Genomic DNA, 27773 nt, shown 5'->3' on the forward strand with positions numbered 1-27773 from the left:
CATTTTGGAAAACCGATCCACAATCATGAGAATGACCGTATGGCCTCGGGATGCAGGGAGGTCCACAATGAAATCCATCCCCAGGTGTGACCATGGACGCTCCCCGGTGGCTATGGGTTGCAGAAGGCCCAACGGAAGGTGCCGAGGGGACTTACTCTGGGCACAAACGGAGCATGCCGCTACATATGCGGCGATGTCGGAACGTAGGGAAGGCCACCAGAACAGACGTGAAACAGCCCAGGACAGCTGATTCTTTCCAGGATGCCCCGCGGTCTTGGAGTTATGGTAGGTTTGCAACAACCGAGTGCGCAACTCCTCAGGCACAAAACATCTGCCGTTGGGTCTCCCAGAGGGAGCACCAGATTGAGCCGCCAAAATCTGCTCACCCAGGGGAGAGGTCAGGCTGGTGCGAATGGCGGCCAGGATCTGATTCGGAGGTATGACCGAAGTCGGAATCGACTCCTCCCTGGACAGCTCGGAGTACTGCCGTGATAAGGCATCCGCCCTGATGTTCTTGGAACCGGGTAGGTAGGAGACCACGTAATTAAAACGTGACAAGAACAGAGCCCATCTGGCCTGACGTGGTGTCAATCTCTTGGCCTCAGAAAGGTAGGTCAGATCCTTGTGGTCCGTCAGGATGAGAACCGGAACCACCGAACCCTCGAGCAAGTGCCTCCATTCTTTAAGGGCCTGCACGATGGCCAATAACTCCCTGTCACCAATCTGATAGTTGCACTCCGCGGAAGACAGTTTCCGGGAGTAAAACCCACAAGGAAGCAGAGGACCCTCTGGTGTTCTACGCTGAGACAGAAGGGCGCCTACTCCCGTCTCAGACGCGTCCACCTCGAGGACAAAGGGCAACCCAGGGTTGGGATGCGACAGAATCGGAGCCGACACAAAGGCGGACTTTAGGGCCTCAAAAGCTCGGATGGCCTCGAGCGGCCAGACCTGGGAATTACTGCCCTTCCTGGTCAGATCCGTGAGAGGCTTGGCCAGCATGGAAAAGTCCCTGATGAACTTCCGATAATAATTGGCGAAGCCCAAAAAGCGCTGCAGGGAACGAAGACCACTGGGCTGGGGCCACTGTAAGACAGCCGAAACCTTCTCAGGATCCATGGAGAACCCCTCAGCGGAAATGATGTAACCTAAGAAGGTTACCTGGGATCGGTGAAATTCGCATTTCTCAAGCTTACCGAACAGCTTGTTCTCTCGTAACCGTTGCAACACTCGTCTGACATCCAGAATGTGGGCCTCCATGGATTCAGAATATACCAAGATGTCATCCAAATAGACTACCACACACTGCTGCAACAGGTCACGGAAAACATCGTTGATGAATTCCTGAAAGACTGCGGGCGCATTGCACAACCCAAAGGGCATAACCAAGGATTCGTAATGACCGGTCCTGGTGTTAAACGCGGTCTTCCACTCATCGCCCGCCTTGATCCTTACCAGGTTATATGCCGCCCTCAGGTCGAGTTTGGTAAAGACCGTGGCCCCTTTAAGGCGATCGAACAGCTCGGAAATCAAGGGTATCGGGTAAGCGTTCTTGATCGTGATGCGATTGAGACCCCTGTAATCGATGCAAGGCCTCAACTCACCGCCCTTCTTTTTCACAAAGAAAAATCCAGCCCCTGCCGGGGACGAAGATTTGCGAATGTGTCCGCGTGAAAGCGCCTCCCTCACGTACTCCTCCATGGCCTCATTCTCCGCTACCGACAGTGGATAGACTTTGCCACGAGGAGGAACGGCACCAGATTGTAACTCTATGGCACAATCATATGGGCGGTGCGGAGGTAGGGCAACCGCGCGCACCTTATCGAATACATCCCGGTACTCCTCATATTCAGGAGGCAACAGAGAGTCCGAGGAAGTACACAGCAACTTGACAGACCCATGGATGCAACTAGCCCCACACTGCGGTGACCACGAGAGGATCTCGACCGATCTCCAATCGAGAGTCGGATTATGCTTCTGGAGCCAGGGGTACCCCAAGACCACCGAGTAGTGTGGAGACGAAATAACCTGGAGGCAGACCGACTCTCTGTGAACGGCACCAATGGCTATCCCCACTGGAAGGGTCTCATGAGTCACGTGTGGCGGCAAAAGGGGTCTGCCGTCTATCGCCTCAAGAGCCAGTGGGGAACCTCGAGCCTGCAGAGGAATGGAATTGGCGGCAGCGAACACACTATCAATGAACAAACCACCAGCACCAGAGTCCACCAACGCCTGGGTCGTCACCGAGCCCCCGACCCAGGAGAGGACAACAGTGATCAGTGGTTTGTCAACACGGGAAACCGGGGACGAGGAGACTCCACCCAAGATCTGCCCCCGACAGGATCTCAGGGTACGAGCGTTTCCCGGACGGTTCGGACATGCCAACCGAAAATGCCCACCGAGACCACAGTACATGCATCTGCCCTCACGTCTCCGGAGTGCCCTCTCCCCCTCGGACAGGCGAGCAAACCCCAGCTGCATGGGTTCACCCCCAGACAAGTCATCCCCAGGAGGCGTGGGAGGAGAGGGAGGCACGGGTGGGACAGCAAACGTAGGCACCAATCTGTTAGAAGACCTCCGCAGGTTCTCCTTAAAGGAAGGTCTCTCCCTGAGTCTGGTGTCAATCAAAATCAGGAAAGAAATAAGAGACTCAAGCTCAACTGGTAGGTCCTTAGCTGCAACCTCATCCTTCAAGGCATCCGAGAGACCATGAGAGAAAGCAGCGACCAGAGCCTCATTATTCCAGCCCACCTCTGCTGCCAGGGTACGAAACTCAATGGCGTATTCAGCTACGGATCGTGAACCCTGTCTGATGGACATAAGGAGCTTCGCAGCAGAGGCAGCACGAGCCGGCACATCGAATACCTTCCGAAGAGAAGCAACAAAACCGGAAAACTCGGCAACCACCGGATTGTTGTTCTCCCATAAAGGGCTGGCCCAGGCCAAGGCCTTGTCCGAGAGCAGCGAGATCAAGAAGCCCACCTTTGATCTCTCAGTAGGAAAGGCATGTGGCAGCAACTCGAAATAAATGCCCACCTGGTTAAGGAAACCTCGGCACTGAGTTGGCTCTCCCCCAAAGCGCTGTGGAAGAGGGGCAGAACCGGTCATACCCCGAAACACCGCAGGCGCAACAACAGGTGTCGGGGTAGACTCTGGCGCAACAACCGGGGCGGCAGTAGGAGCGAGCCCAGGAGCGACAACCGACCCATCGGCAACGGGAGCGAAATGAGCCGTGCGTTCAAGCAGGGTTTGCAACGCCACAGCGAACCGACCCAACAGGTGATCCTGCTGATCAAGTCTGGCAACCAGCGTGGGTAGCGAGGATGGCCCTGTACCGTCAGAATTCATGGCTTGGTCCTAATGTCACGGAACCATGAACCAGACGTACAACAAGAGATAAGTGAAAATAAGAAGGCTTTATTGAAAATAAAGCTGTAAAGCAAAAGTCCAAACGGATGGTGAAACCGAGCAGAGTCTTAGCGAAGCCAGAGGTCAGGAACCAGAAGGGTAGTCAGACGAAGCCAGGATCAGGAACCAGCAGGGTAGTCAGACGAAGCCAGGATCAGGAACCAGCAGGGTAGTCAGACGAAACCAGGATCAGGAACCAGCAGAGTAGTCAGACGAAGCCAGGATCAGGAACCAGAAGGGTAGTCAGACGAAGCCAGGATCAGGAACCAGAAGCAGCAGCAGTCTTAGAAGCATGTGAACACAAGAGGACCAAGCAAGGAACTGAAGCCACAGACCTCCTATATATATGAGCTAGGCATCCAGCACCTCCCAGGGGAAGGAGGAGCCGCAGGGTGGAAGGCTACAAGAACCCAGAAACCAAGATGGCCGCCAGCACATGTCAAACGAAGGAGAGCAGCAAGCAGGTAAGACCATGACAACGTGATCTGACAGCCTCTTTGGTTTCACTTGTTTCTGTGTTGTTGCTGGTTATGACCACACCTCTTGTCTCAGGTGTAGCTTAAGTGGTCATGCAAACTTCTCTATTTAGTCTGGTTTCATCCATCATGCTATGCGGTTGATAACTCCTTTCTGGTTGTGGAAGTGCAGGTGTTTTGTTCTCCTCTGAGTTCCTGCTCATCTGCGTACTTCTCGGAGTTAAGTGTCTTTTCCCTATTTATAGTTTGTTGTATTCCTCTATCTTTTGGTATTAGGCCTGAGGGAGTCTCCTGATCCTTTAGCTGGGAAGGAACAGGTCATCATTTGTCCTGACACTATCTCCAGGGCCCTTTAGGGTCAGACAGGGCTCTAGGTTTCTGCGTATAAACATTCCTACCATTGAGGTCTGTTCATACTGATAGTAGTCAGAGCCCGGTTTAGGGATTCACTAGGTGGTGACTTTTCCTTTTTCCCTAGTTTCCAGGCCTAGTACCTTTTCCCTTCCCTCCTGTGTTCAGTGTGGAGTTTACCACCCACACCGTGCCGTGACAGAGGGTGACTTTCTCCCTGCAGCTCACGCTCAGACAGCACAGTGATGGTGTGAGAGTGAGCTGTTCAAAAGGACATCCCTGTGTCTGTCCAGGGCCTGCGCCTGAGGGAGGACAGGGAGTCTGAAAGCTGGACTGTCCGGCCTAAATCTAGACCTATAGCCACCCTAGGGGCAGGCTGCTGTGGAGATCACAGTTAAGAGGGCGGTCTGCTATGGAGGTCAGTGTTAAGTGGCAGATTGCTGTAGAGGCCACTGTTAAGGGGATGGGGTGTTGTGGAAATCACTGTTACAGAGATGGGGTACTGTGGAGGTCCCTAATAAAGGGACGGCCGTTGTAGAGGTCACTGTTAAAGGGAAGGGCTGCTGTGGAGGTCACTGTTAAGGGGGCGGTATGCTGTGGAGGTCAGTTAAGGGGGCGGGCGCTGTGGAGGTCTCTGTTAAGGGGACAGGGAACGGTGGAGGTCACACTTAAGGGGATGGTCCGCTATGGAGGTCAGTGTTAAGGGGCGGGTTGCTGTAGAGGTAATTGTTTAGGGGGTGGACTGTTGGGGAGGTCACATTTTAGGGGGATGGAGCTCTGTGGAGGTCACTGTTAAGGGGCAGGTTATTGTGGAAATCACTTTTAACGAGACGGGGTACTGTGGAGGTCACTAATAAAGGGGTGGTCGCTGTGCAGGCCACTGTTAAAGGGGAGGGCACTGTGAATGCTACTGTTAAGGGGGCAGGCCGCTGTGGAGGTCACTGTTAAAGTGGCGTAGTACTGTAGATGTTATAGTGGATACTGTCGATATCTTTTAATGACACACACAAACATCAAATGAAATAGATGAAATATACTCGCGCGAAGACAAGTCCTTTTGCTAGCATATACAGTCAGGTCCATAAATATTGGGACACCAACACAATTCTAACATTTTTGGCTCTATACACCACCACAATGGATTTGAAATGAAACAAACAAGATGTGCTTTAACTGCAGACTGTCAGCTTTAATTTGTGGGTATTTACATCCAAATCAGGTGAACGGTGCAGGAATTAGAACAGTTTGCATATGTGCCTGTTAAGCACTTGTTAAGTGACCAAAACTAATGGGACAATTGGCTTCTCAGCTGTTCCATGGCCAGTTGTGTGTTATTCCCTCATTATCCCAATTACAATAAAAACATAAAAGGTCCAGAATTCATTTCAAGTGTGCTATTTGCATTTGGAATCTGTTGCTGTCAACTCTCAAGATGAGATCCAAAGAGCTGTCACTATCAGTGAAGCAAGCCATCATTAGGCTGAAAAAACAAAACAAACCCATCAGAGAGATAGCAAAAACATTAGGACTGGCCAAAACAACTGTTTGGAACATTCTTAAAAAGAAGGAACGCACCGGTGAGCTCAGCAACACCAAAAGACCCGGAAGACCACGGAAAACAACTGTGGTGGATGACCGAAGAATTCTTTCCCTGGTGAAGAAAACCACCTTCACAACAGTTGGCCAGATCAAGAACACTCTCCAGGAGGTAGGTGTATGTGTGTCAAAGTCAACAATCAAGAGAAGACTTCACCAGAGTGAATACAGAGGGTTCACCACAAGATGTAAACCATTGTTGAGCCTCAAAAACAGGAAGGCCAGATTAGAGTTTGCCAAACGACATCTAAAAAAGCCTTCACAGTTCTGGAACAACATCCTATGGACAGATGAGACCAAGATCAACTTGTACCAGAGTGATGGGAAGAGAAGAGTATAGAGAAGGAAAGGAACTGTTCATGATCCTAAGCATACCACCTCATCAGTGAAGCATGGTGGTGGTAGTGTCATGGCGTGGGCATGTATGGCGGCCAATGGAACTGGTTTTCTTGTATTTATTGATGATGTGACTGCTGATAAAAGCAGCAGGATGAATTCTGAAGTGTTTCAGGCAATATTATCTGCTTATATTCAGCCAAATGCTTCAGAACTCATTGTACGGTGCTTCACAGTGCAGATGGACAATGACCCAAAGCATACTGCAAAAGCAACCAAAGAGTTTTTTAAGGGAATCCGATTGAGCATGCATTTCACTTGCTGAAGACAATACTGAAGGGAAAATGCCCCAAGAACAAGCAGGAACTGAAGACAGTTGCAGTAGAGGCCTGGCAGAGCATCACCAGGGATGAAACCCAGCGTCTGGTGATGTCTATGCTTTTCAGACTTCAGGCTGTAATTGACTGCAAAGGATTTGCAACCAAGTATTAAAAAGTGAAAGTTTGAGTTATGATTATTATGTCCCATTACTTTTGGTCCCTTAACAAGTGGGAGGCACATATGCAAACTGTTGTAATTCCTACACCGTTCTCCTGATTTGGATGCAAATACCCTCAAATTAAAGTAATGTAGAAGAAAAATGAAATAGCGGCACTCACCCGTGTGGAGTAAAACCAGCGACTTTATTATTCAAATGCTACATCAGGCAGGGGGCGGACAATTCAATACACACGCATTGATCAGCGGCGGCCGTTTCGCGCCAAATGCGCTTCTTCTGGCTGTGCGTTTCTCGTTATATTGTACCCTCAAATTAAAGCTGACAGTCTGCAGTTAAAGCAAATTTTGTTTGTTTCATTTTAAATCCATTGTGGTGATAGAGCCAAAAATGTTAGAATTGTGTTGATGTCCCAATATTTATGGACCTGACTGTGTATATATAAATGTATATATATATATATATATATATATATATATATACTCAGCTCCTTCTGCTCTATAACCTGCTGCTTGCAGATTGCACTGTATTTCATAGTGACAGGTTCTCTATAGAAGTTACGCTGCCCCTAGTGGTCATTCCATTGAGCCCTATACATTGTAAACATATTACACCTCCAAGATCCCATTCTATCTTGCAGTTTCAGCATGCTTCTTGAGGATGGGGTTCTTCTTACACTGTAAAGTACAGTAGGAGACTATAAGAAAAAGTAATAACAGTAATTACACTGCTCAACCTCCAGTTCATTCACCGAGTTCAGTAAAAAGGTCCAGAAAAAGGATTTCTGCAGAAATTGTCTTACCGGGGAAGATTTTACCTACAAAAAAGAGCAATCATATCAACATCTCTTCAAAAAGCTAAATCAATATATATAAAAAATAGCGGTTGTTATCTGTAAAAGATGTTGAGCTAAGGAATACAAGTTTCCAACAGATGGTGCCAAAATCGGAGGCGCAGCACGCCTGTCCGTGTCAGCAAGGCATAGAGGAATGAAGACGTTGGCAGAGCGGCACTCTTTTTGGACATTAGCGTGGCACGGAAAAGGTTAAAACTGAGCGATACAATCATTGGTTGTTTAAAAAAGTGCAAATAAAAAAATGGCAGATATTTTATAACAGGGGAGGGGGGCATAAAGTTCTAATCTTGCGGGGCAGATATTTTTCTGGACTTCCTGACAGTAATCCCATTAAGAATCGCTACGTGCCTGCCTGAATTGGCCGATGACATGCAGGGGCGTAGCTAAAGGCTCATGGGCCCCGGTGCAAGAGTTCAGCTTGGACCCCCCTTCCCTCAGTGCTTTGTGGCAAGGAGCAGGGGTGCACCCAGTCTTTCTGCTGCCTGAGGAAAAAATTCAAATGCCTCCCCCCCCCCAACCAAATTCTCAACCTAACCCCTTCCCTCCAGCCCTACTGTTAAAGACATTATATACAGTGCTACAAAACATACATGGTAATACAGCCCCACATACCTTTTACAGTGAGGTCTCCTCTGATGTTCTCTTTCCTCATCTTCTCCTTTCAGACCAGACCACCATGATGATTTCTTTCAGCCATCTCTCCTCTTTGCAGAGTTTGACAAACAGATATCGTAGTTTCCTACTTTTCCATCCTCCTCCCACCTTCTGAACATCCCACCCTGCCACCCCCAATACTGTGGCCACTGTGCTCATCAATACTATAATGCAGAAACAGTCATCTTGAAAATTCTAGTATTACACAGTGCCCTTAAAAATAACTGCACCTAGCAAATAGTGCCCCTGACACTAATAGTGCAGTAAACATAATGTCCCCCAAAAATAATTGTGCTAAGCTGATACTGTGCCAAGGTGCCCCCCCCCCCTCACACACAGTAATAGCGCTCCTCAAAGCCTACCAATGGAAATAATTATCTGCCAGAGTGCATAGTGTTAACAGTATAAATACAACAAATAGTAATAATGACCCCATTGTGCCCATACTAGTAATCATATTCCCTGTAGTCCCCCAGTAGTAATAAATGTCCTTATAATGTGTGCCAGTAAAAAATGTCCCCTAATGTGTTCCAGCACAACAATAGCCCCTTACAATGTGAGGCAGTACAAAAAATACCCCCTTACAAGTTGTGCCAGTATGCCACTGACGACAAGGAAATGTAGGCTGTATTCACAGCTGATAATACACAGATTTGTATTGGATGAACCCGCTGATCATGGCGGGGCAGGCCGACCACCATCTAATGTGTATGGCGGCTTCCTGAATCCCCCTCAACAACTGAGAGAAGGGTGGATTACAACCAATGTCAGTCAGGTGTGCCTAGGGCCCACCAGTAAAATTCCTTCTGGGGTCCCAGTGTACTGCTACATGCAAAGTAGTGAGGTCATTCATTCTGTGGAACAACGGGTGTCAGTTTTGGCATCTGTCAGCAGATTTGTCCCTATGACACTGGCTGACCTGTTACTTGTGCACTTGGCAGCTGAAGACATCTGTGTTGGTCCATTGTTCATGTGTGTCCGCATTGCTGAGAAAAATGAAGTTTTAATATATGCAAATTAGCCTCCAGGAGCAACGGGGGGCATTGTCATTACTCCTAGAGGCTCTGCTCTCTCTGCAACTACCACGTCCTCTGCAATTTCATTGTCTTTAGGAGAAGTCAGGGCCAGCTGTTACGATGTTTTCACTGCCTGGTCCTGTCAATCAAAGTGCAAGAGGTGGCAATTACAGAAGGAGCTCATTAGCATATACTAGAGGCTCATTTGCATATACAACTTTATTTTTCTCAGCAGTGCGGACACATATGAACATAAGACCAACACAAGTGCCTTTAGCTGCCAAGTGCACATGCAACAAATCAGCCAGTTTCACAGGTACAAATCTGCCCTTTAAGGTAGGAGGTTGGCAAATGTTGCACATGTTGGTTATAGTGCATTTCCTTCTGAAATACTTGTTGTGATGTACAGTACAGACCAAAAGTTTGGACACACCTTCTCATTCAAAGAGTTTTCTTTATTTTCATGACTATGAAAATTGTAGATTCACACTGAAGGCATCAAAACTATGAATTAACACATGTGGAATTATATAGATAACAAACAAGTGTGAAACAACTGAAAATATGTCATATTCTAGGTTCTTCAAAGTAGCCACCTTTTGCTTTGATTACTGTTTTGCACACTCTTGGCATTCTCTTGATGAGCTTCAAGAGGTAGTCCCCTGAAATGGTTTTCACTTCACAGGTGTGCCCTGTCAGGTTTAATAAGTGGGATTTCTTGCCTTATAAATGGGGTTGGGACCATCAGTTGCGTTGAGGAGAAGTCAGGTGGATACACAGCTGATAGTCCTACTGAATAGACTGTTAGAATTTGTATTATGGCAAGAAAAAAGCAGCTAAGTAAAGAAAAACGAGTGGCCATCATTACTTTAAGAAATGAAGGTCAGTCAGCCGAAAAATTGGGAAAACTTTGAAAGTAAGGGCTATTTGACCATGAAGGAGAGTGATGGGGTGCTGCGCCAGATGACCTGGCCTCCACAGTCACCGGACCTGAACCCAATCGAGATGGTTTGGGGTGAGCTGGACCGCGGAGTGAAGGCAAAAGAGCCAACAAGTGCTAAGCATCTCTGGGAACTCCTTCAAGACTGTTGGAAGACCATTTCAGGGGACTACCTCTCAAAGCTAATTAAGAGAATGCCAAGAGTGTGCAAAGCAGTAATCAAAGCAAAAGGTGGCTACTTTGAAGAACCTAGAATATGACATATTTTCAGTTGTTTCACACTTGTTTGTTATGTATATAATTCCACATGTGTTAATTCATAGTTTTGATGCCTTCATAGTCATGAAAATAAAGAAAACTCTTTGAATGAGAAGGTGTGTCCAAACTTTTGGTCGGTACTGTATGCCCAGCTTTAGATACAGTTTAGTGGCTCTTTAGTGTTCAACATAGCCATATGAGGGCTTAAATTTTGAGGGGTAAGTTATGTTTTTTAACGGCACCATTCAATTTACCATATCTTGGACAACAGGAAAAACATTCTTTGTGGAGTAAAACTGAAAAAACGTAATTACGCCATGGTTTTTGGGGTTTTGTTTTCAAGGTGTTTACTGTCACCTAAAATGACATGACAGCCTTACTTTGTGTGTCAGTAGGATTACAGTGATACCACATTACAGTTTTTATTATGTTTTACTATTAAAAAAATAAAAACCTTTGAAAACATTTTTCTTTGCATTGCCATATTCTGACACTCAAACCTATTTCTTATTTCTGCCTACATATCCGTTCCGCAGTACCACCAAAATGGACAAGAATAGGCATTGTTAACGGGTCAGCAAGAAAATGGATGCAACACGGACGTCACAGGACCGCAAAATACATGAGGTCCTGTGAATGCACTCTTAGATCAGTAGAGTCTGATTGCTGAGAACCCCCTCAATCACGAGAATGGGAGCCCCATACCCCGATATGAATGGAGTTGCAAGGTCAGGCATAAGTTGCTCCAGTCATCTCTATAGGACTGCAGCCGAGAGCTGTAGTCTGCTATCTCTGGCAGTCCCATAGAGAAATGACGCATGCCATGCCAATTCATTTTGGGGTTTGAGGGTCCCATCAGTCAAACCCCCACTAATCTAATAATAATCCCCTATCCTACCGACCTGTGTACTGTATTTCTACTGTAAGTGGGGCGAACATGTTAGCTACAGTTAGAGGGGAAATAATAAAAATAATTACGCAATAATAAAACTTCCTCTAATGGGGGTTTGTATATAATAATGCAAATTAAATACATGAATACAAAAAAAAAAAGAACATAACTATTAGCACAAACTACAGCTATAGCCAAGCCCCTGAAGACCCAAAACTATACTTCAGTGTGGTCTTAAAGGGGTTGTCCTACTTCCGCGTATGGCATTTATCATGTAGAGAAAGTTAATACAAGGCACTTACTAATGTATTGTGATTGTCCATATTACCTCCTTTGCTGGCCGAAATAATTTTTCCATCCCATTATACAGTGCTCATTTCCATGGTTACGAGCACCCTGAAATTCATCAGTTAACCCTTTGTTACATAACGGCTCAATATTTTTCATAAAGACCAATTGAAAATATGATTTTTAGCCCAAAATGATCGAAATGCAATCATAAACAAAAATTGCCCCCCAAAGGCGTACACAGCCTTTAATAAGTCAGGGCCTAACTGGTTAAAGAGAAGCTGTCACCGAGAAAATGCTGTGCCATCTGCAGGCAGCATGTTATAGAGCAGGAGGAGCTGAGCAGACTGATATACAGGTTTGTGGGAAGGTTCAGTAAAACTTGTCCAATCTGAGAGTCCTGTGGGCGGTCCTACTTACTGAATGACAGCTAGCACCGCATGTTTGAACAGAGACTTAGCTGTCAATCAGTAGGTAGCACCGCCCACGTGACTCCTCAGCTTAGAAACTGACGAAACAGGCAGAAAGGGGTATTCCCATCTCAGACAATGGGGGCATATCGCTAGGACCCGCACCTACATCGAGTAGTGGGAAAGGTGGCTTGTGCCCTCCATCACTTTTAGGGTTCCGTTCTTGGTGTAGGTGCGGGTCCCAAAGGTGGAACCTGCACCTATCAGACAATGGGGGCATATCCTAGCGATATGCCCCCATTGTCTGAGATGGGAACACCCCTTTAAGCCTGTTCCGTCAGTTTCTAAGCTGAGGAGTCACGTGGGCGGTGCTACCTTCTGATTGACAGCTAAGTCTCTGTTCAAACATGCGGCGTTAGCTGTCATTCAGTAAGTAGGACCGCCCAACGTGGCTCCTAAGCATAGAGAGAGAGCAGAGGTAGAAATGAAGAAATGACAAGTTTTACTGAATCTTTTCCCATAAAACTATATATCCATCCGCTCAGCTCCTCCTGCTCTATGACAGGCGGCCTGCAGATTGAACTGCATTTTGTGATGATGGGTTGTGAACCCATAGGAAGCAATTCTTAATGGTCAGAAAGCAGAAAAGGAGCCGCTTTCCAAAACTCCCACTGATTTGGCATTTTTGGAAGACCCCTTTAATGTGTACCCAGTGTCAGACTGGGGTTCCCGGGGGCCCACCAGAAGAAATAATTTTCAAGAGCAACTCCTATATCATCAATACAATTCAATAAGTTTGGAATTAAAGAAAAAGACCCTAGTGGCAAGTGATTAACCCCAAAGGCAACCAAAAGTTTTTATGTTCCTGGATCCTTGCGGAATCAGAGCCTGGGCGCTGAGGAGGATGGTCTGGTCCTCTGGTGGGCCAGTCTGACCCTGGGTGTACCCTCAATCTAAGGCCTCATGCACACGACCGTATGTATTTAGCGGTTTGCAAAAAACAGATCCGCAAAAAATACGGATGACGTCTGTGTGCATTCCGTATTTTGCGGAATAAAACAGCTGGCCCCTAATAGAGCAGTCCTATCCTTGTCAGTAATGCCGACAATAATAGGACATGTTCTATTTTTTTGCAGAACGGAAATACGGAAACGGAATGCACACGGAGTACTTTCCGTTTTTTTTGCGGACCCATTGAAATGAATGGTTCCGTATACGGTCCGCAAAAAAAACAGAACGGACACGGAATAAAAATACATTCTGTGCATGAGGCCTTTTCTTTCCGCGTCCGTTCCGGGTTTTTTTTGTGGACCGTATATGGAACCATTCATTTCAATGGGGCCGCAAAAAAAACAAAACGTCAGGTACTCCGTGTGCATTCCATTTCCGTATGTCCGTATTCCCGTTCCCCCAAAAAATAGAACATGTCCTATTATTGTCGGCATTACGGACAAGGATAGGACTGTTCTATTAAGGGCCAGCTGTTCTGTTCCGCAAAATACGAAATGCACACAGACGTCATCCGTATATTTTGCAGATCCGTTTTTTGTGGACCGCAAAATACATACGGTGGTTTGCACGAGGCCTTACTTGGAGCCCCTTAACTCACTGCAAGATCTGCCTTTAGGCGCCACAGGTTAATCTGGAGCTCTGCTTTTTTTTTTACTATACCCTGGCATGTCACAGCGTTGGGGGGTTCTTGAATTTGGATCCTCCACTAACTGGCAGAACACGCGGCCTTACCGAGAGCCACGGCCCTTCAGCTTTTAGTTCAGACATTTGTGTATCTTGGAAAGTCAGTGCATTCACATTCCACAGAGTGCATGCGTAATACACGGAACCCAAAGCCGCCTGGTTCTGGAACTACTTCAAAGAGGTGATCAGCACTGGACGAGGATATGAAGGTGAAAGCCTTGCGGGACCAGGTCCAGAGTCCTCCACGACAGACTGGTCTGGAAATCAGTGGGGGTCCCTGCTCATGGACCCCACAGAAGTGATGTCAGACTATAAAGTACTTGTTATACTTTGTTTATATTTTCCTTTGTTACAATGTATATTGCATTGTGTGTTTGTTAAATTGGGTATTCATTTAAAGGGATGCTCCATAATGAGCTCCACTTCAGAATCTACCGACCTCTACCTCTAGGAATGGTAGAACGAGGGGCTGCAGATCCCAAATGTGAATAGCATCTAACAGGAATGCGGCAGAGTTTACGCACTGAGCTCCAGAGCATTCGTTTCCTCTGCATTTCTTGTATTTTCCATGTGTTGCAGCTTCTCTCTTCACTTCCCCTGTCTGATGAAGAGTCAGGGGAGGGGGAGGCTGCAGCAGGGAGCCCCTCCCCACCTGGTTACGTGTCTGGCAGGTGGGCTGCAGCCCTGGCACAGGATGCTGAATAGACACGATGCGTTTGGCAGCAGCAGCTCCTGTCACATTGTGTCACTCAGCTGCCTGGGGAGGGAGGAGAGGAGGAGGAGGGTGGTGGGAGCTCCTCCTGGCCCATGGCCCCCCCCTCGACACTCAGTTTAGCACATCGGATGTTGCCATGAGATGTTCTCCGTTTATGATGTCCCATACAAGCCATACCTGCAGTATGCCATTCTCTGCCAGCCCATGCCCACATTCATGCCCCTTTAACAGGAAGCACCTTAGACAGTATGGGCTTGTGCGCCTCACCCTCTGCACCTCTTTTCACTTCCCGTTATAGGTGCAAATCCAAAGTTTCATTGGCACAGCACAACTGGCATCCTCGTCCTCTGGCTTATCAGACCCTGCAGCCTCCTGCGCCAGCCTCTGCCAGTTTATCGGTGGCACTGCCATTCTCAGGCAACACCTGGAATTCAATACAATTTATTAGAAGGATGGTACATTTGAGTGGCACCAATTTCCAGGGTTGGATATTATTTACAAAATCCTGTACAACACTGTACCCATCGTAAGCCTGCTGAGACTGGCAGTACCACGGGCACTGCGGCAGATGTATTAATCCTATAGATGGCGTAACCTTACGCTGGCTGCCTAAAGCTGCATCCGATTTCATTTTACCTGCACCAGAAGTCGCGCCCCTTGTCGGGCTAGGCGTCGGTCATTTCTCTAAACCTAGAGGGCACCACATTTTGTGCACGCTCGGTAGTAAATGTGGGCAGCTGTCTACGGAAATGCGTGTGGTGCCCCTTCATCACACAGGCGGTACAATCCGGTTGCACAGATCCCATTGTACCCATATCACTCGACCTTACAGATAGGATTCGGAGGACGTCGCCTCCGTGGGGTGGCAGGAATTTAGCTACTTATTATTGACAGCAAACAGTGGTACTACAAATCCCAGCATGCTGAGAACAGGCACGACCTGCTGGGGAGGGCAGTATGACTGAAGCTGAGGTGGCTGGTCAACACACTCAATGCTGACATGAAATGCTGGGACTTGTAGTACTATAAGGGGTTGACTGTCCATCATCATGGAGTTATTAGAGCACATGGCTGTCTGGGGACTACAACTCCCAGCATTACACTACAGACATGACATGCTGGGACTTGTAGTACTATAGGGCCTGAGTGCACATCATCATACAGTTATTACACGTGATTGTCCTGGAACTACAACTCCCAGCATTACACTACAGACATGACATGCTGGGACTTGTAGTCCTACAGGGCCTGAGTGCACATCATCATACAGTTATTACACGTGATTGTCCTGGAACTACAACTCCCAGCATTACACTACAGACATGACATGCTGGGACTTGTAGTCCTACAGGGCCTGAGTGCACATCATCATACAGTTATTACACGTGATTGTCCTGGAACTACAACTCCCAGCATTACACTACAGACATGACATGCTGGGACTTGTAGTCCTACAGGGCCTGAGTGCACATCGTCATAGAGTTATTACACGTGACTGTCCTGGACCTCCAGACCTGAAGCGCTGGGACTTGTAGTACCACAGGGGCCATGATGGCTGGGCCGTCGCTATAGGTAGGGCAGCCTGCTGTCTACACCTCTCCTGGGTGCACAGGGGGCGCTGCCTGCGTCACCTCCCACCTGAGCCCCGCGCCCGACACCCCAGGGGGGGCTCCCCACCTAAGACCACTAGGGGGGCTGAGGTGATGTCGTAAACGAGAAGTGTCGTAAACCAGGTGCGGACCTCGCCAGGGGGAGAGGAGAGCCGAGCAGGGAGGAGGAGGAGGTGGTGGTGTTAGGAGGGGCGGGGGAGGGAGGTGACTCGAGCATTTAGACACAAGAACGAGAGGATCATGGCGGATGGCCCCAGGTGTAAGCGCAGAAAACAGGCGAACCCCAGGCGGAATAACGGTGAGTGGCCGGCCGGGCCGGGGGAGCGCTGCTCTGAGGCCACGGGCTGGGGGCTTGGTCTCCGGCAGAGCGGGGGCTGGGGCTGCGCCGCGTACCGTTATGTTACCTGCTGCTGCCGCCGCCTCCTCCCTGGACCGTTAGACGCATCAGCTCCCATGTTCCTGTATGGAGGCTGCCGAGCCCGCACTGGCCCTGCCGCGGGGACCCCCGAGGAGCCCCGGCCCCAAACTTCCTCCATCTCCCCCTCCCTCCCCTCCTCCAGGTAGTGCAGAAGTAGCGGATCAGCGCCACGTTATCCCACAGCGGAGGTGGCCGTGGCCGTGGCCTGCCATCAGCATTGTTACATTGGAACTTCTTGGTGCCTGGTCCTGGGGGCCACACTGGACTTGTGTTACCTGGGTGATTGGGGGGGGGGGGGGTGTTAGGGTGGCTCCTGCTGGGAAAGGCACTGTTGCTGCAGTACAAGTGTATTGATTGTCTCCACTGCCTCATGCTGCGTCTATAGGTGATGCCACATCCATCTGCTTTATTCCACCTGACAGGTGATTTCTCCCCCCAACAGGGCTCCTAAGCACCACAGCTGCTGCAGAACCTCTTCAAACAGTTTTTTTTTTTAAAGGGACAGTTTCTAAAAGTATTATCTTTCATTCCTAGGTAGAGGTAGCATTTTCTGGAGGTGCTCAGAAGTTGGGGGGGGGGGCAATAATTTTTCTCAACTTCCTGCCTGAAATGGTTAATGGCAGGGATGCAGTGGATGGTCATTCTAGGTATCGCCCCTTTAAGGATCATTGGATTGGCAGGGATGGATAGTTTTTTAGATGGCAAAGATGTTCCGCAGTAGTTCGTTTACTGCAGTGGGATTGACAGGTAATGGTGGCAAGTGACTGAGAAGTAGAGTAGACCTATAGCCCGGCAGCTGGAGGTCTGGGCTTTATACTACTTGCCACTCTGACCTTAAAGGGGGGGTTTACACCCCAGCCCCCCCCTCCTCCCCTCTTGCTCCTAAGTGACGCCCCCTACACCCATTGGCTTAACCCCTCTGTGCTGGATAGAGGCTGACGCTAACCCATTTCTGGAGGGGCAGAGCTGGTACTGCAGAATTGTCCAGGCTCGTCACACAAGGGGTTAAACCAGCAGGTTATTTGATCATATTTCCACCCGCTTTGAAGGTAATTTTCCTTCTCGCAGTCACTCCCTCCGCCGGTTTCCATTCCCTTTTTTTTCACTGACTGATCTATATCAGGGCTCATTGGCCGGGTGCAGCTCTCTAGGTGCTCGTAGGTTATTTTGGTTGGGTGGTTTCCAGTCTGAGGGTGGGTGGGTGGGTGCTGATGGTGATAATGATGATGATGAATTTGGGTGCGGTGAGAGCCGGGGAATGGCCTACAGAAAGTTTTTTTATTTTTTTTATTTTCTGTTCTCTCCTTTGGTCATCTCTCCTCCTCCTCCTCCTCCAGAGAGAGGTACCTGCCTGTCTACAAAGGGGTGGTGTCTGCAGAAAGGGGGGCCCCTGCTTTCCTCGGGCTGCAGCCTATATAAGGGAAACGTTTACATTTCGCACTCCGGCTGCCCCCAGCCCCGTCCCCTCCTTTCTCTTCTATATTGTTAGTTATTGCAAGATATTCAGGAGTTTCATCCGATCGTTGACGGGCGCAGCTCTGACCCTCCCAGGGGTTAAAATAAAGATATTTCTGAGTCCAGGAAAATCCAGATCAAGGAAGGGGAGGAAATACTTGTTGTTTTCGCAATCTCTTCCCCCCCCCCCCCCCCCACCTCTTCTTCTTTTTTTTTTTTTCCTTACTACTGATGACACTTTGTAGTATTATGGGTTTTGGGATGATGGGACTTCCTGTCTTCCAAGGATTGTATTGGGAAGGGATTTGTGCTGAGCTGCTGCTTGTAGACTCACCCCCATGATATCGCCGACCTGCAATAATCGGCCTGTATTTAACCCCTCACAGGCACAGTGGGATGATGGAGTAGGGATGCAGGGTAAGGTAAGTTTGGAGATGCTGATGCGAGAGAAGGGGGGGGGGGGGGCACTTTTTGTTACTGCTGACGACAGGCAGGCATGTGCCACCCAGCGTCCAGACCTGTCAGCATGTGTACCTGGATTTCATGGGGGGGGGGGTAAATAAACCTAGAGGGATAATCCAAAGCCCCCCCATCCTGAACGAGCCGGCCTCTACAGGAAATTGCTGCACCAAATGGCACCTACTTGTGCAGGTAGAGGAATTTAAAAATAAAATAAAAAAAATAATGGTGTTTAGTTCATTCCTGCAATGCCTGGCAGCCCCCTCCTGCCGCCGCCTCCTCCGATCTCCAGGGAAGCATTGATTTATCTCTGGGAAGGTTTTTTTTTTTTTTTCCCTCCTACCTTCTGGTTTAATGCAATTTTTATAAGCTGCTGACGTATCATGCGGTCTGCTTCACGACGCCCCACCCTGGCAGGAAAGGTGCACTGGGCAGGGATCATAGAAACAAATCTAATTTCAGGTATTTTTTAATTTTTTTTTCTACTGGAAGTGCTGACGTCACCGTCTTGCCTCTGTCGTATGATCCTGCATAATATGCATCTCTGTGGTCGTGCTTTAACCCTTGCTTATGCCAATTTTATTTTTTAAATTTTACTGGCAGTTCTATTGACGTCAATAAAAAACTGATACTTTGTAGCCGTTGCTGTAGTTTTTGTTTGTTTTTATTTTGATCTGTTTTGTGTTGGCTGGAAGTACCTGTAAATACTCTGATCCTGGAGTATTATCTGTCTGCTCCGTCCAGTAACGCTCAGGACAAATGCTATTAAAGCTCTGTACGGATACAGTGGGGGAGGAGTCCGCTCTTAAGAATGACTTGCTATTTTCTCCTTTCTCAAATGTCATTCAGCGGGTGAGGTGAGGCTGACCTCTACTCTCCCGACGTGTCAACTGGATGGGGCGACGGCCCACGGCGGGCCCCGGGGACAATAAAAACGTGGATAGGCAAGCTGAACGAAGACTTGGCCTCCAATGACTCGGATCTCCTCCTGTATATACAGAAACGCCAATGGCAGATGTAGCAGAGCTGCATCGGTTATTTGGCAGAATCCGTCATCTGTGGCTGTGACAAAACCAAAGATTTGGTTATTGGGTTTGAAATATCGAGTAGCGGTTCACCTGCAGTGTTACGTGGCGCCAAAGATAAAGTGTAGTGACTCTATGTAGCGCCAACACGTACCTGTACGACCACAGCCGCAAGTGGGTGGGCGTGTTTTACGCGCGGACGACCTCGCATACAACAGGTGCAGCCATCACAATTTGGGAAGTGTCAAGTCTCTGTTTCTGAAACCTGTTTCCCTATTGACTTCTATTGGGAAATGAGATGGTGCGGTTCCTGACCGCCTCACGGCCGCGCCGCGTGGTCGTACCTCGAATGGTGACCATTCAAGGTCTCTGCTCACAAGAGCTTATAACCTGTGAGGAAGTGGGGATTCACTAATTTGGTTCTCCTACATCTGATTTATCATGGGCAATGCGGTTCATGTTGTTCACGCGTTGACTATATAACACTAGACTTGCATAGATGGACACAGAAATTTAGCAGAGCCGTGTTGGTCATTTGAAACATCTGCGTTTGTGTGGTATATATGACTGCAGTGTTAGAGGAGCTGTCATCTCTCTTGACGTCTCCATCTTAATAACTACCTTCATTCCACATGTAATAACAATTCGGGAGCATCTTTTCATAAGCAATGTTATGCCATTCCTCTATTATTCCTACTTGAAGTTTATGAATGAATTACTATTAGTTTGCAATGAAGGTCCAGATGGGGGTTACCAGTTCGGGTGTGTGTCCTGCACAGTTTGCCACATTGGATAATGTCAGACTTTGCAGGGACACACTCCCCAACTGGTAACCCCCATCTGGGCCTTCATTACAAACTTCTAGTAATTCCTTCATAAAGTTCAAGTAGGAATAATAGAGGAATGGCATAACCTAGCTTATGAAAAGAAGTAGTTGCTAAAACAGACATGTCAGGAGAGGAGATGGGTCCTCTTTTTAAATAGGCGAAAGCATGACATTCAGGTTGTCTAGCAGAGCTGACTTTGTAATTTGGCGGTAGTGTTTTATAGCGGGTTATGATTTCATAAGCAGTTCGATGACAAACTCGGCACTGCTTCATCGGTTTATTCCAAATGCAGTGTATAAGTGCCAACGGCTGAACGGTGCCTACTGCTACATATTTTAGAAGTGACCTCTGGTTGCTATCTATATCCCCCTGCTTGCGGACGTTAACTTAAAGGTGTTAACAAGTGTCAGGATGTCAGGTGGCCGTGACGCCTGGGATACTGCATTCTTTGTCGCGGGTCCTCCCCCATTTTTAACTTCTGCTTTCAACCTGGTATCGTGTTCTCTCAAGCTGAATTTGAAACTTTCATTTGGGGAATAGAGGAATTCTGCCCAAGTGAACATTCCAGGCTCAACGCGCTCCTTTAAGGCCAGAGGAGCTCTCTTCTACCATACAAATGATCATTACCTACAAAGTAATCTATTATTCTAGAGGGTTTCCTGCCTAGGACTGCAGGAGTTTGTATGCTTTATGTTCCATTTAAAGGGGTCCTCCCGAGCTTTCAGAGAACCTGCAGAAGGAAGATTGTTTCGCCACCTCTTACTGCTCTGTCACGTCGCTGATTCCGCAATCTGGGCAGTGCTCATGTGGCTGCCCGACTGACTGGCAGCTGAACAGGAAGCCACGCGAGCGGGTCTGGTCAAGACTTCAGCGGAAGAGCCCAGAGTCAGGCGGCCATGTGAGCACCGTCCATATTGTGGAATCGCTGGAGCGATGGGGACGGTAAGTGGTATTAAAACGATTTTCCTTCCGCAGGTTGTCTGAAAGCTAGAATTTTGTCAAAGCCCCAGAGACCCCTTTAACTTCTGTACATATAGGGCAGAAGTCTGGGGTTTAAACATGGCATGTATCCATGATCAGCGATTAACGCGTTTACCCCCTCAGATGCCGTGGTCAGTTGTGACCACGGCACCTGAGCGGTGACATCCCAGGAGTGCAGCTCGCTCACGCTGAGATCAAGGGAGACGTTCCTTGCTATGGCCGTCTTGGGCCCTCTGAAGGGTCTGAGGCCTGCATAGGAACATGCCGAATCTCCCATAGACGGCAGCAGTAATTCGTTGCAGTCTATGGGAGAAGCGATCAGATTATTGCATGTTTAAGTCGAGCAGAAGAAATATTTTTTAAAAAAAATGTAATTCGCTCTTTCCCCCATATTAAAAATCAACAATAAAAACGAAATATCATCATAGGTATTGCCATGTCCCAAAATGCCCGAACTATTAAAATACAAACATTTATCCTGTAAAGTGGACACTAACGGGAAAAAATAAAATAAAAAATGGCCGATTCATGGTTCTTTCATCACTTCACCTTCCTCCACCTCTCCAAAAAAAAATGTAATAAAAACTGGTGACAAAGTCATACACACGCCAAAACGTTATCAATAAAAACCGATTACCCTAAAAAATCAGCCCCCGCACAGCTCCATAGACAGCTATAAAAAAAAAAGTTATAGGGGTCAGAATATGGCGATGCGGAGAATTTATTATTTGTTTTATATATTTTTTTTAAAGTATTAGAACGCAAGAAACTATATAAATGTGGTATCACAGTAATCGTACGGACCCGGAGAATGAAGGGAACAGGTCAGTTTTGCTGCATAGGGAACGCTGTAAAAATGAAACGCATAAAACTATTGTGAATTTTTTTATTTATTTTTACTGTCCCAATTACACCATTTTGGATTATTAATTTTTTTTCCCTCCCGGTTTCCCTCTACATTGTATGCCATGTAAGATGGTGTCATTAGAAATTCCCCCCCCAAAAAACAAGCCCTGTGATTGGAAAAATAAAAAAAGGAGGGCAGGGAGTAGGAAACAAAAAAATAAAGTTGCTCAGTCCGTAAGGGGTTAAAGCAATATGGTGCCAACTTAGATTGTCCTCCCCCCCCCCCCCCCCCCCCCCCCTAGTTTTCCCTGCCCAATAGTGCACTGATGCCTAAAGTCATTCTGGACTCCAGGAAGGTTGGGTGACAGTTTTAATTGCAGCCATATTGGTTGCACCCAACTAAACCAGTATCTGAGGAACAGCTTTAGGAAATTGGTGACAACTTGATAGATGAGGGACAATTTAAGGACTGGCGACATGTCTTTTTTTGTTTTTCTTCACTTTTTGTACGCTACTTGCTAGCTAGTGCCAAGTTGGGCCTGTGGTGGATTTCTGTAGATGACGTCATCTCTGCTGCGCACATTTTCTTCCCGCTTCTGGTAGGAGGCTCTGGACCGGTCTCTCTGAAGTTTATCGCGGCTTCCAAATACTCTTGGCCCCAGTGTTTGTTGAACAAGCTCTTATTTGTTACTACAGATGGATTAGCAGCTTTGTGACATTGCTCCGTCACATGCACAAAGGTAACGTTTGCTGTGCTGTTTGACGTACAGACGTTTCAGAGCTGAGCTTGTCTTGTGGCAGGATGACAAACCTGCTCCAAAATTATGTAACCACTTATCTGAAACCAGTGATTCCAGCCCCTGGGACCCCCACTACCCCATCTAGTTCTTCTCTACCTCCTCTCTTTTTTAGGCCTTAGACATTTTTTTTTATACTGATGACCTATCCTCTAGATTGGTCATCAGTATGTGATTGGTGGGGTCTGACTCCCGGGACCAGCACCAATTGGCTGTTTGGCCTTCTCTCTGCTTTTCCTAGACCATGTTCAGGTGTCATGGGGCTGAGCTGTGGACGGCGCTGTGCTTGGAGAGCTGCGAGAGGGCCGCGACACTCACAGGAGTACCGCTGCCTTCTCGACACAGCTGATCGGCGGGGGTCTCAGGTGTTGGACCTCCACCAATCTACGTGATGGGTTATCAGTAAAAAAAATAAAAAATTCTTGCAAAACCCTTTTAATGACTTGATGATTTTCCTGATGCATAAAGGCAGAGCCGAAGTATGGATCCTGAATTCAGCACCCAGATTAGATAGGTGATCAGTACTTGGTCTGTGTGGATCCAACTCCCGACACCCCTTCTGATCAGCTGCCTGAAGAGGCTGTGCTTTCATTGCCACTTGCCCTAGGCCAGTGACGTCCCGTTCATTGGTTACATGGCCTAGGCCAGTGATGGCTAACCTCCGGCTGTGGTGGAACTACAACTCCCAAGATGCACACTTGCTTGGCTGTTCTCAGAACTCCATAGAAATGAATAGAGAATGCTGGGAGTTGTCGTTTCGCCACAGCCGGAGTGCGGGAGGTTAGCCATCACTGGCCTAGGCCTTCAAGTGAATGGTATTGCAGCTCGGCGCTGTGCTTGGTAAACTGCCAAAAGCTGGTAGTGTCCACCAGAGGGCTGCAGCCTCCTCCAACCGGGTGACCGGGGGTGTCGGACCCCACTGAGTATAGGTCAAAACACTCGGAAAACCCCTTTAATCTTTGGGCCCATCTCCCTATGACTTTGATTTCCTACTGAAGCACATACTAGCATGGTCCATCACATGCTACATTGCCGAGTGCTCCCTAATTCAGAGCGTAGGGACACCAGGCGCCACCCGAGAGGCTCAGACCAACTTCGGGTACTGTCCTCTGTAGCCGTTCACCCCCAGCGTGCTTCATTTTCAGTGTTTGTGCTGCACCCTCCTGTGGGACAGCCAGATAGTATTAATTTAAATCCACTGGCTGTGCCTGCGTACCAGGAATAGCAACGTGCGGAGAGCAGAGGACATATTAAAATAGAACGGCGATGGAGGCAATCGGAGGGGAGGACAGGTTTTCTCATGGCTCCGTTTCATTATGAATTCTACACGTCAACCTGCTGCATTTTCCGGTGTGATCGGCTTGTTTTTAAAAGAGCAGTGAGAACTGGAGGACAAATTCTTTTTTTACGTGTCCTAGCAATACTTTTTTTTTTCACTTTATATCCTCTGAGTCTTTTGTGTCTATGAACCAAAATTGAGTAAAATTTTTAACCCTGCGGCAGACACAGCAATAATTTGGCTGAGACTGGGGAAAAGGGGGGGTGATCTCAGAACAGTCTGTGGCAAAGGGGGGCACACCCTGTGGCTGGCAGTACCCTTCTGTGGTACACATGTAGTTTCCGTGTCAGGGAGGAGACACTAACAGCTTAGGAGCAGAGATGGGCAATGAGCCGCCATATCTGGTGAATGGGGTCCCGTGACTTTTCTATAGCACTGCGGAGAGGGGTATGTGTGTTATATGTGGCGTCCATGCCTGTGGCGGTCTCCATTGTAGTTTCCATGAAATGCCAGGGTGTTACCACAACACCCATAGTCTACCATGGAGAGAGCCACATGCGCGCATGGTCTCCTGCTCACAGAAGTGCTGATTGGGGTAGACGGGGACCCTTGTTCTCCAGATAGGTGCTGGGTCAGCTTCCAGGACCCACAGCTATTAGACATTTATGGCATGTACTCATGAGATTGAGAGATATATATATATATATATATATATATATATACACCCTTAAGTCTTATTGTGGCCCTTGGGGAGTGGATCGATTTAGACCGGAGAAGGTTGTCCTCCCCTGGTCTAAGAGCGCATGCACATGGCAGTGCCCAGAGTCTGCCAGACTCTTCTCCTGGCAAGGCTACCTTCGGACATAAAGACATGGCTCCTGACATTTGCATCCCCTTTTTATGCAAATATGAATAAGCCCCACCCACTCTGTGATCCGTTCCATGGGACAGTCCAGTGGAAAACGGGAAGCTTGAAGTATGCCTATGAGATCCGATAGAGCGGCCATGATTTTCTGTGGATTCTGTAGGCATTTAAGGCTGTAATGAGATACTGTAAAGGAGATCCCTTTGCTGTATTACGGCTTTTTTTAATTATTATTATTTTTAACTTTTAATTCCGATTTAAGGAAGATCTTTTGCAAGGGGTCACCTACTGTAAATGCAAATTCAGCTTTGTGCCCGTATGAAAGGCATGGCACGTCTTCTGAACCTTTATTGGCTTTGGACCTGCGTTGGGCTAAACCTTGCATTACAGACGCCTTCACACCAGACAGATTTTGTTGCTGAAATTTCGTCGACTAGAAATCTGTTCCACTTAGGCCTCAAGCACACGACCGTTGTCTGGGTCCGCATCAGAGCCGCCGTTTTGGCGGCTCGGATGCGGACCCATGATTTGCATCCATGGCTCCGTTAAAAATATAACGTGTCCTATTCTTGTCCGCACTTTGCGGACAAGAATAGGAATTTTATATTGCCGGCGCCCGTTCCGTTCAGCAAATTGCGGAAGGAAACACGTGCGCCTTCCGTTTTTTTGCGGATACGCGGTTTTCAGACCGCAAAAAAACGGCACGGTCGTGTGCATGAGGCCTTACCTGAATGGAGCTTGGAGAAATCCATGTGCTTGCCGCCAAAATCGCCCCGTTCAGATGAATGGAACAGATTTTCAGTTGCAGGAATTTCTGTGATAAAATCAAATTGCAAATTGCGGATCCCCAAAACGCGGATGGCGTCCGTGTGCGTTCTGCAATGAGCGGAATGGCGCGAACAGCCGTTAATGTAACGGCCTATTCTTGTCCGCAAAACGGACCTACTCCTTCCTTTGCAGATTGTAGTCCAATATATTTTTTTGTTTGTTCCAGCTGCTGCTGGGGGTTGTAGTCTCACAAGAGCTGGAAAGGCACAGGTTGGACACCATTGCTCTAGTCTAGAGGGAAGCTGAGAGGTCGGCAGGGAGGAGGTCTGCAGACCCTTCTCTAGGGGATCACTGACCACAGACCTCTACCATTGACAACTTTGCAGTAGCTGGAATGACCCTTTTAATGTGCGTTATGAGCATGCTGTAAGCAGATAAAGTATGTAGCAACCATTATAGCGGTATAGTGGCATATAGCGACCGTTATAGCGGTATGGTGGTATATAACGACTATTTTACTCAGTTCCATTTCTGGTAGTGCTCATCAGTAATATTTGAGCCATGGTGGTCGGCTCTTCATTGCGAGGGGGCTTCAAATATTTTGGCTTTTAATTTTTGATTGAGTCCAGTATTTAGTAGTTTCGGTGGGGATTGGAGGAAGGTGGGAGTGCCGTTCGGGTCCCTGCAGCCTGTCATGTCATCCTTCAGCTAAACTCATTACAGTGTATTGTGAATTCTGATCTCATCCAGGTCTAGAGAGCCATCTGCTCCGCTCAGCCTTCATCCAGCTTATGCAGGTCTCCGCGCATGGCCGTGTGTATGCTACCAGAGTCATTGTGCTGTGGATTTGCTTTTCATCCACAGGGGGAATCGCCCCTGGAGGTGCCATTTTATAGGAAACATGCACCAAGTAAATAGAACAACATTCAGCGACACAAATCACTGTTGCCCCCCCCCCCCCCCCCAAAAAAAAAGAGGCCATGTTTGCAATCATTAGATTAGTGCTTGACCTTCCAGCTCTCACTAATGGCGGCGTCCACTTTTATGGCGGTATAAGTGCTCCTCGGACGTGCTGTAAAGGGAAATACGTTAGTTTATTATTGCTCCTTCCTTAAAATCACTGCAGCTGTTGCCTGGTACTAACAGTGCTGTGCAAAAGTTTTAGGCACAGTACTATTTATTAATAGAAGTAATAGTTTATTCTTATTAACTGCAACGTGAATGAATAAAAGAAATCTAAATCCAATCAATATTTGGTGTGACCAACCTTTGCCTTCGAACCACCATTCGTTCTTCCATAGGCTGTATGATGCCTTTTTCTTATCTCGAACCCATGGTGTTGGCCATAAACGAGCTGCCTATAGTCTGCACACCAAGTCGCTACACGGCGACACCGATCGTGGCCAGGATTGCTGAGTAGCGGGGATCCCATAGAAATGAATAGGATCGCCCCGGCAGTCGCAAGAAATCCAGCACGGCTGGCCGCAACAGGTGACGCCATGTAGCCCTTGCCTTGCCTCCATATGGCTCTGTATTCTCTTCTCTGGACCAGTAGCAAAATGTGGGCTGTATGTCCGATCTACTCATCCAGGCATGAACCGACGTACTAATGGCGTCTTCTAGAAAATGACCGTATCTAAACTGACTGCTCTGTCTGTGAAGATCTGTGTCACTGCTGGGCTACATTGATATCTAGTGGTATTTCGAGGTTCCGTGACCTAAATTGTGTGTTTTTGGTTTTTTTTTTTTTTTTTTTTTTTTCCAGCTGAGGCCTAATTTATACTTTGCAATTATACCCCATCTTGGCTGCCATTGTCTGATACGGATCCGGTATTTATTTATTTTTTACATTTTTAAAGGTCTGCGCATGCGCAGACCGGATCAGTCAATGCGGCAATTTTAATGTCTGATCTGGCACTAATACATTCCAATGGAAAAAAAATGCATTCCAGCAAGTGTTCAGGATTTTTGGCTGGAGAGAAAAATGCAGCATGCTGCGGTTTTTTTTCTCCGTCCAATACTATAAAAGAACTGAACTGAAGACCTCCTGATGCATCCT

The 27773-nt window shown here is 47.6% G+C and overlaps 1 protein-coding gene across 1 annotated transcript in view; it reads left to right on the forward strand.

Annotated features, from left to right (window-relative positions):
- Positions 1 to 16196: 16196 nt before the first annotated feature.
- Positions 16197 to 27773, forward strand: part of ZEB1 (zinc finger E-box binding homeobox 1) — a 147698-nt gene continuing 136121 nt past the window's right edge. Inside the window, exon 1 of the mRNA XM_040434253.1 lies at positions 16197 to 16292. Within this exon, the coding sequence (XP_040290187.1) occupies positions 16235 to 16292 (58 nt within the window). The 5' untranslated portion in view covers positions 16197 to 16234. The remainder of the gene's footprint in view (positions 16293 to 27773) is intronic.

Source organism: Bufo bufo, chromosome 5 (assembly GCF_905171765.1).
Source record: "Bufo bufo chromosome 5, aBufBuf1.1, whole genome shotgun sequence".
NCBI classification, from domain to species: domain Eukaryota; kingdom Metazoa; phylum Chordata; class Amphibia; order Anura; family Bufonidae; genus Bufo; species Bufo bufo.